This window comes from Trachemys scripta, chromosome 16, assembly GCF_013100865.1.
Source record: "Trachemys scripta elegans isolate TJP31775 chromosome 16, CAS_Tse_1.0, whole genome shotgun sequence".
NCBI classification, from domain to species: Eukaryota; Metazoa; Chordata; order Testudines; family Emydidae; genus Trachemys; species Trachemys scripta.
Window position 1 is genome coordinate 10,333,452 of NC_048313.1, and position 7,763 is coordinate 10,341,214.

The following is a 7,763-nucleotide window of genomic DNA, read 5'->3' on the forward strand; positions in this document are numbered from 1 at the left end:
CTCCCCTGTGCGCCCCGGCCCCTCCGTCTCCCCGTGCGCCCCCATTGCGCCCCGGCCCCCCCCGTCTCCCCGTGCGCCCCGCTCCTCCGTGCGCCCCCCGCGGGTTCCCCGCACTCACCGCGCGCCACCAGCAGCGCCCGCGCCCCGCAGCCCCGCAGACAGTGCAGCAGCGCCCCGCGGCGCAGGCCGGTGCCCAGGAAGGCGGGCACGGCCCCCAGCCGGGCCAGCCCCAGCCAGGCCCACACGAAGCCGGGCTCGTTGCCCACCAGCAGCGCCACGGTCTGGCCGGGCCGCAGGGGCCCCCCGGGGCCGCGCCAGGCGCGCAGCGCGTTCGCCACCCGCCGGCTCGCCCGCTCCGCCTGCCCGTAGCTGAAGCGCTGCCCCTCGAAGCGCAGGAAGAGCCGCTGCGGGGCCGCCCGCGCCAGGCCGGCGAAGCGCTGGGCCAGGCTGGACCCCGCGCCCCGCAGCACCCGGCGGCGGCACAGCAGCGCCCGCAGCAGGAACCGCGCGTCGGCCCACAGGTGTGGCCAGAGCCGCCGCTGCAGCCACAGGAGCGCGGCCGCGGCCACCGCCGCCCCGGCCAGGTACATGCCGCCGCCGCCGCCGGAGCTGGGCTGGGGCTGGGGCTGGGGCTGGCTGGCGCGGGGGCGCGCAGGGGCGGGGCAGGAGCCTGCGCGCCCCCGGAGGAGGAGGGGGCCCGGCCCCGCGCTAGAGGCTGGGCGCGCCCCCGGGGGGGCGCCCAGAGCCGGCTCCGCGCCCCGCGCCCCCGGCAGGAGCTGGCGCGGGAGAGGGGCCCCGGGGTTGGGCAGGGACCTAGCGCTGCCCCGGGGGGCTCGGTTCCCAGCTGTGAAGTGGGGAGCTGAGAGCCCCCCCCCGGGGAACCCAGGGCTGGGAGGCGCCTGGCTCCCCCCTGCCTGGGCAGTGCCAGCCCCGCCGTGCCCCTCTGTGCATACACGCCAACCCCTGCCCCCAGGGCTGGCTTTAGGCCAATTCCACCAATTCCCCCGAATCGGGCCCCGCGCCTAAGAGGGCCCCGCGCCCAGTGGCAGGGCCGCCGGGGTGGGGGCAAGTGGCCGAGAATCCCTTCCCTGGCTAGAGGCTCCTTTTTAGTTTTTACTCACTCGGCAGCGCTCCGGATCTTCGGCAGCACTTCAGCGACGGGTCCTTCACTCGCTCTGGGTCTTTGGCAGCACTTCGGCGGCAGGTCCTTCAGTGCCACCGAAGACCCGGAGCGAGTGAAGGACCCACTGCCGAAGACTAGGAGCGCCGCCCGGTGAGTACAAGCCCCACGTGTTTTTTACGTGTTTTTTTTTTTTTTTCAGTCATCCCTGCCGGGGCCCCGTCAAAACTGTTCGAATCGGGCCCCGCACTTTCTAAAGCCGGCCCTGCCTGCCCCCTTAGCAGCACGGACACCGCGCAGGGACGGTGACCCATGTGAGGCTGGCTTTCAGAGACCTTCTGGGATGGGTATGTCAGGCCCAGGCCCAGACCCCGGGTTCGATCCCTATAACCCCTCTGCCCTCGGGCACCAGGAGTCCTTGGGGGACAGGGGCTCGGCTCAGCCCAGCTCCCAGGACAGTAGATGGGGAAGGACTTGGCTACTGTGGCGATGGGGCCACGCCAGACTCTCCCCCCCTCTGCCCAGCACCTGGTATTTAACCTCCCCCAAGTTGCTTTAGCATCCCTCAGTGTTTGGCTGGGCAGGGAGGGGACACGCCCGAGCTCTCACACCGAGGGGAGAAGAGCCCGAACCGCCCCTGCAGAGCCGGAGCTGGCAGAGCCGGGGACCAGCCGTGCTGCACCGTGTTGGCTACAAGGAAATGTTGGGCAAAGCTGTTGCCCCATCCTGCCCTGCCCTGAGAATTGGCCCCGGGCCCGGCCCCGCTGCAGGGAGGGGGCTGTTCCACATCCAGGCTCCTTACAGTGCCTCCTACGGCAAAGGAGTCCTGGATCCCCAGTTTTGGCCCAGAGCTAGAGGACTCTGTGAGCAGCCAAACCCAGCCGGGCCCCAGAGCAGCGGGTAGCGCAGGCTGGCTGTGGAGGAGGGCTCTGCGGGAGCTGGGGGCACATGGGAGTCCGGCTGTCAGAGACCCAGGCTGGAAAGCCCAAGCGCACGGTCTGGGCAGGGGGAGGTGGCCCCAGCCCGGGCCTGCAGCGGGACAGAGCGGCCCTGGGGAGCAGTGCCCTGCATCTGGTGTCTCAGCTCCTCAGGGCCGGGACTGTCTTTGACTGCCTGGGTGGCGCCCGGCGCCACAGGCCCTTATCTCATCCCGGCTCCAGGCCGGCGTCGAGCAAGGCCCAGCGAGATGCTGGTCACACAGCAAGGCCGAGCGTCTGGTTCCACACCCCCCCCCCCGCAGCGCAGGCTGGGCTGACCTGAACCCTGGCCAAGTCACTGCCCCGCTCCAGGCCGCCTGCGCCCAGCCCGAGCTGGGGGCAAACAGCCCTTGCACCATCGCCGGCTCCTCGGCCAGGCCCACGCCCAGCCCTGCGAGACAGCGGAAAGCGGGGAACGTTTCCCTAGGTCACACTCAGCCGGCCTGGGGGCTCCGTTCAGCTCAGGGGCAAAGCGCAGGGTTCCCACAGCTTTTCCTAACCGGAGCCCCGTGAAAAATCTCTGGTCGGCTGCAGCAAGCCGCCCACGCCTGGGAGCGCAGACCTGACTCCATGGTGCTGGGCTGGGCTCTGCCTCGTGGGATTGGGGTGGGCAAGTAGCCCCTGTGGGAACTGGAGGGGTCGCTATGAGGGCACAGCGCCAGGCGCACGCGGGGTTAGCTGTAACAAGGCCCTGCACACCCGGCCACCCTCGGCCCGGCCTGCCCGGGTCTAAGCTCCCGCCCTCTGAAGCTCTGATACCCGGGTGGACTTGGCAGGGAGGAGGGGGCTGGGAAGGTGAAAAATCCCTTTGCCTTTCTACGTGGGACCGACAAGCCGCAGCTCGCTCCCTCCTTGGCGGGCGGGGGAGCTTCGGAGCAGGGCTGAGCAGGAGAAGGCAGCGCAGGGGGTTTTCCTGCTGCATTCCCAACATCTGCTGCTCGAAGGAGAACCACACGCGGGGCGGGCGCCAGGATTGCTGTGGCTTGGAGCTGAAACCAGAAGAATTAGGGGAAAGGTTAGGCGGCTTCCACAGCTGGAAACAGCGCAAGCAGCCCCGAGCCAGGCCCTGATGTCAGGGCAAGAGCTGCGAGCGGCCAGCAGCTTTGGGACGGGGCTGCACCAGGCCCCACAGGCCTAAGAACCGCCCCAGAACAGCCCAGTTGTGTTCCCTCCCTGCCCCGTGGCCCCGCTTCCCCCCATGGCCGGGGCACTCCCTGCCCAGCCCGCACCGGGAAGGGGCTTGTACCGAGCAGAGAATTTGGCACGTTCTTCCCCTTGGCAGCCCATGCGTTTAGTGACGGCAGGGCTAACGACAGGGCTATGGCCAGGGGCCCGAGGAACGTGCCGGGGGCACCACAGGGGCCTGCCACGTCTAAACCCACCACACAGCAAGGAAACGGGCTCCACACAGTGCAGTGCCCGCCGAGGGGCCTCCACAGGGAGCTCTGCCCTGGCCGATCCTGGCACCATTTCCACACCGCGTGTCATGGGGTTAGAGCAGGACACTGGGAGCCAGGACTCCTGGCTCCTATCCCAGAGCCGGGGAGAGAACCCAGGAGTCCTGGGTTCTCTCCCCGGCTCTGGGAGGGGAGTGGGGTCTAGTGGTTAGTGCAGGGGTCTGGGAGCCAGGATGACTGTTTTGGTCCCAGCTCTGGCATGGCCTCTCTCCGTGACGTTGGGCAAGTCTCCTCAAGCTGCCTGGGCCTCCGTGTGTTTCCGGGTGCGGACAATACTCGCCTGGTCCCAGGGGCCGGGTCTGCAAGGCTGCAGGAAGCAGCTCGGGGGCCAGCTGCTCTGTGTGTGTGTGTGGGGGGGGGGGGAGGTGTTGGGCTGACCACAGGAACCACCAAAGCTTTGGGGGGGGGGCAGAAAAGAGCCGTTCACTTGAACGCCCGGCCAATGGGGTCTCCCTAGGCCCAGCCAGAGGCAGATGATGCCCGTCCCTGTGCCAGCCACTCTGCCTCGCCCACGGACACAAACCATCAGGCACGTTGTACAAAACGTTGGACAGTTTTATTGTAGTTTTAAAAACACTTTAAAAGGCGAATCTCTCTGGGGAAAGAGCTTTGACTCTCCAGCCTCGCCGGGCCGCCCGCCTGTGAACAGTTCTGCCAAGCAGGTGTCTTCAGCACTGGTGCGGCCCGTTCTGCTCCTCCTCCCAGCTTGGGGGGCTTGGCTCGCAGGGAAGAGATTGGGGGGCAGTGGCTGCTCAGGGGGTTTGGCTCTTTTCGGACTCCCAGCCCCAGCTCGTCCTGCTAGCAGCGAATGGGCTCCGGGTGCTGGTCTCTGCCCCGCTGGCTGGGCTTTCCTGGGCAGTGCCCGCTCCGCGGCAGAAGCTAGAGGCTGTTGCGGGGCCAAGGCTCTGGATTGTGGTGAAAATCGCAGGTGGGAACTGAGCCAGCACGGCCAGGGAATGGTGGGCAGGTGCCCCAGGCCGTTGGCTGCCCTGGCACAGGTAAGCCTGGGGTCCCCTCCTGGAAGCGTCTCGGAGCAGCAAGCCAGTTCTCACTATTTATTTACATTTCTTATATGAAAATAGGAGGCCATTGCTCCGCAGCCAGTCTGGTTTCCTGTCCAGCCCCCGGCACGCAGGGGCCTGGCCTGCCTGCTGCTGAAGTTGCCCCGGCTGCCCCCTCTGCCGGGGACTCAGGGCCGTGCCCCTTGGCCTAGCACCTGGAGGCCACGGAAAGAGGCCGCTTGCTCCAGCCAGTCACCCACAATTCCGTTAGAAAGGGACTCAGACGTCAGCCCGGTGGGGCCGGGGTGGCAGCGTGGTGCCGCCGGCAGGAGGCTGCAGTCACGTGGTGGGTGCAGCCACAGACGGACAGCGTGCGCCTCGCTCGCTCCCAGCCTGGGGACCGCTTTGCCCAGCTGCTCCACAACCACCGGGGCGGCGGCTGCCGCTTTGCAGGGACTTCCAGAGCCGCTGCTGCCACTTGCCACAGCGGGCCAGGGTGGAGCTGGGCACGGGGCCACGCCCCTCAGTCACTGTCCGAGCCCACGGCGGACGAGCCTTTCCGTTTCCGTTTGGTGGGTTTCGGCTTGGTGTCCTCTTCCTCCTGAAAGGCAGAGCAGGGGGCAGCCGTCACGGGCATTGCCGGGTGGGCAGAGGGACAGGGCCTGGTTGGGTGGGGATCACTGGCAATGTCAGAGGGGATGGGGTGGGGACGGTAGGGCCCGATTGGGGGTTGGCGGTTGTCATGGACACTGCCGGGCGGGCAGAGGGGCAGGGCCCGGCGGGGTGGGGATCACGGGCAATGTCGGGAGGCGGGTGGGGATGGCAGGGCCCGGTTGGGGGTTGGTGGTTGTCATGGACACTGCTGGGCGGGCAGAGGGGCAGGGCCTGGTGGGGGTGGCCCTCCGCGGGTGCTGCCGGTGAGGCTGGGGTCAGTGGGATCCTTGCCCCATTGCACAGGGCTGTGGCAGAACCGTGTGGCCAGCATGGCTGTGTCCAGAAGCAGCCCCTGGAGCTGGCATGGCTGAGGGCCCCGCCAGAGGAAGAAGGTACAGGGCGGCAGGAGCCCCCTGTCCAGGGGAAGGAGTCGGGAAGTGCACGGGAACCCCGCTGAGAGCGCTGCAGCCCTGCCTTGAAGCCCATGGGGGTGAGGGCTCCCAGACGTGGCCAGACGTCCCTCGCTCCGTGGCTGGGACCCCGCGTGGTGCCACGCCCCAGCTCTCCAGGGGCCCCTGGGGGTGGCACTCACCGAGGCGCTGCTGGAGGCAGACTCCTCCTCGTTGTTGGCTGGCTGGGCGGCGTTCTTCCGGCTGCGGGGGCTGGACAGCGCGGCCTTCCGACGGCTCTTCGGGGGCTTGCTGGAGGAGTCCTCGTACTCCTCTGCCAGGGAGAAGAGGTCGCTGAACCTGGACCGAGAGCAAGCAGGGTGCGGTCAGGCTCTGGGCACCCCCAGCCCCACCCCTCCCCGAGTCTGCTCAGCCCCCCATGGGCCTGGGTCTCCGCCAGCCCAGCTCTGCTCCCTCCTGGCCTGTCAGTGCCCCAGCTCTCTGGACACCCCCCGTCACTCCCGCATGCCCTGGGTGACAGGCTATGCGAAGCCCGGTGCGTAGCCCCGGACTGTGTGAAGCCCGGCGCAGGCTGGTTCCTGCCTGGCTGCACGAGGGGGCCTGGCCAGGAACATCCAGCTCCGAGTTTATTGCTGAACCCCGTGACCCAATGCGCTCCCAGCACACCCCACTGAGCCACCCTGCTTCCCACCCCGGGCCTGGGGGCAGCGAGCGGGTTGTGACGGGGCTGCACTTACTTCATCTTGTGGGCTTCGTCGCAGCTGGCCTGGACGTGCTGCAGCGCCTGCAGGATCGGCGTTTGGCTGAAAACTGGCAGGCAAGGAGAGGAAAGGCCAGTCAGAACCCTACCTGCCGGCCCCACTGCTGGCCAGTGGCCCGGAGCAAGCCCTTCTCCCTGGCCGAGTCCGGAGGGACATCCCTCGGGCACCGACCGATGGTTGGGTCCCATCTCTGCGCCTCGGCTCCCCCCGTGTACAGTGCCGGGTAACTCCGTGGAGGAGGAAGGGGCACAGAAGCCCAGCCCGGCAGGGGAAGGAAGTGCTCTTGTTCCAGGAGGCAGCACCAGAGGCCAGAGCCTGGATGTGCTGCCCAGGCCTGTGGCATGCTGGGTCCCTCCCAGTCTCTGCTGACCCGAGCCAGGCTGGGGGGAGAAGGGGAGGGCAGTGCCCCTCCAGCCATGGTGCTAAGAAAGGAGACCCCGCAGCATCCCTGCCCATCACCCCAGCAACGTGTCTGTCCAGCACAGAGCACAACAGGGTCCCCGGACCCTGACGGCCACCCCCCGTCCCAGGAGCGACCGTGCTGCCAACCCGTGGCCACCCCCCGTCCCAGGAGCGACCGTGCTGCCAACCCGTGGCCACCCCCTCTCCCAGCTCCGCCCGAGCCCCCCTCGCGCCGGGCACGGCCCACGTACAGTTCTGTTTGGTGTTGGTCAGGTTGAGCCGGAGGTTGTCCAGGTGCTCCAGGATCTGCTCCAGCGTCAGCTGGGCCAGTTTGCTACTTGAACTGCGCAAGCTGAGGACAGGGCGAGGGAGGCAGAGTTAGTCCCTGGGGGGCCCCGGAGCCACCCACTGTCCCAGAGCGCCGCGGGGATCCCCCCTCTGCCCGGCGTTTGTAGCTGGGAATCCCCCATTGCCAGGCCATGGCAGAGCAAGCCCCTGGGGGCAGGCGTAGGGCCCCGCCCCACCCTCTTGGGGGACACCAGGCTGCTCCCTGGTCGCTCAGATCCCAGGGCCCAGCAGCAGCCCCCAGGCAGGGGGGAGGCGGGCTCAGCACCTGGCATGAGATTGAGCCCAGGGCTTGGCCTGTGAAGCTGGGGCGCCCGGAGGCATCCCCAGAGGCTGCTCCATGCCAGGCCACTCCAGCCACCACGCCTGGAACGAATCCTACGCCAGGCTGCGGGGAACGCGATGTCCTCGCAGCGCCAGCGCCGGGCATCAGCCGCGGGGGGCAGCTGGCTGGCGAGCTCGTTAGCTGGGATTAGAACGGCCGACTTATTGGGCCCGGAAAAAATAATGAAAAGAGCCCTGGTGTTCGCCTATCAAATGCTGCTAATTAACGAGGGGAAATCGAACCGAGCGGATGGAGCTGGAGATTTCCACAGGAACCGCTCCTCGGGGGAGGGGTGGGGGGGGGGGGCTGTC

The 7,763-nt window shown here is 68.2% G+C and overlaps 2 protein-coding genes across 3 annotated transcripts in view; both read right to left on the reverse strand.

Moving 5' to 3' along the window:
- LOC117888979 (immunoglobulin superfamily DCC subclass member 3-like) overlaps positions 1-604 on the reverse strand; it is a 28,673-nt gene extending 28,069 nt beyond the window's left edge. Inside the window, exon 1 of the mRNA XM_034792776.1 lies at positions 119-604. Within this exon, the coding sequence (XP_034648667.1) occupies positions 119-590 (472 nt within the window). The 5' untranslated portion in view covers positions 591-604. The remainder of the gene's footprint in view (positions 1-118) is intronic.
- Positions 605-4,088: 3,484 nt separating this feature from the next.
- INTS3 (integrator complex subunit 3) overlaps positions 4,089-7,763 on the reverse strand; it is a 63,982-nt gene continuing 60,307 nt past the window's right edge. Inside the window, exons 27-30 of one of the 2 annotated variants that reach the window (XM_034792095.1) lie at positions 7,034-7,134; positions 6,357-6,429; positions 5,802-5,958; positions 4,089-5,156 (exon numbers count right to left, since the gene is read on the reverse strand). In XM_034792095.1, coding sequence (XP_034647986.1) covers positions 5,079-5,156; positions 5,802-5,958; positions 6,357-6,429; positions 7,034-7,134 — 409 coding nt within the window. In that variant the 3' untranslated portion in view covers positions 4,089-5,078. The remainder of the gene's footprint in view (positions 5,157-5,801; positions 5,959-6,356; positions 6,430-7,033; positions 7,135-7,763) is intronic. The other variant, XM_034792097.1, reaches the window with a different exon arrangement.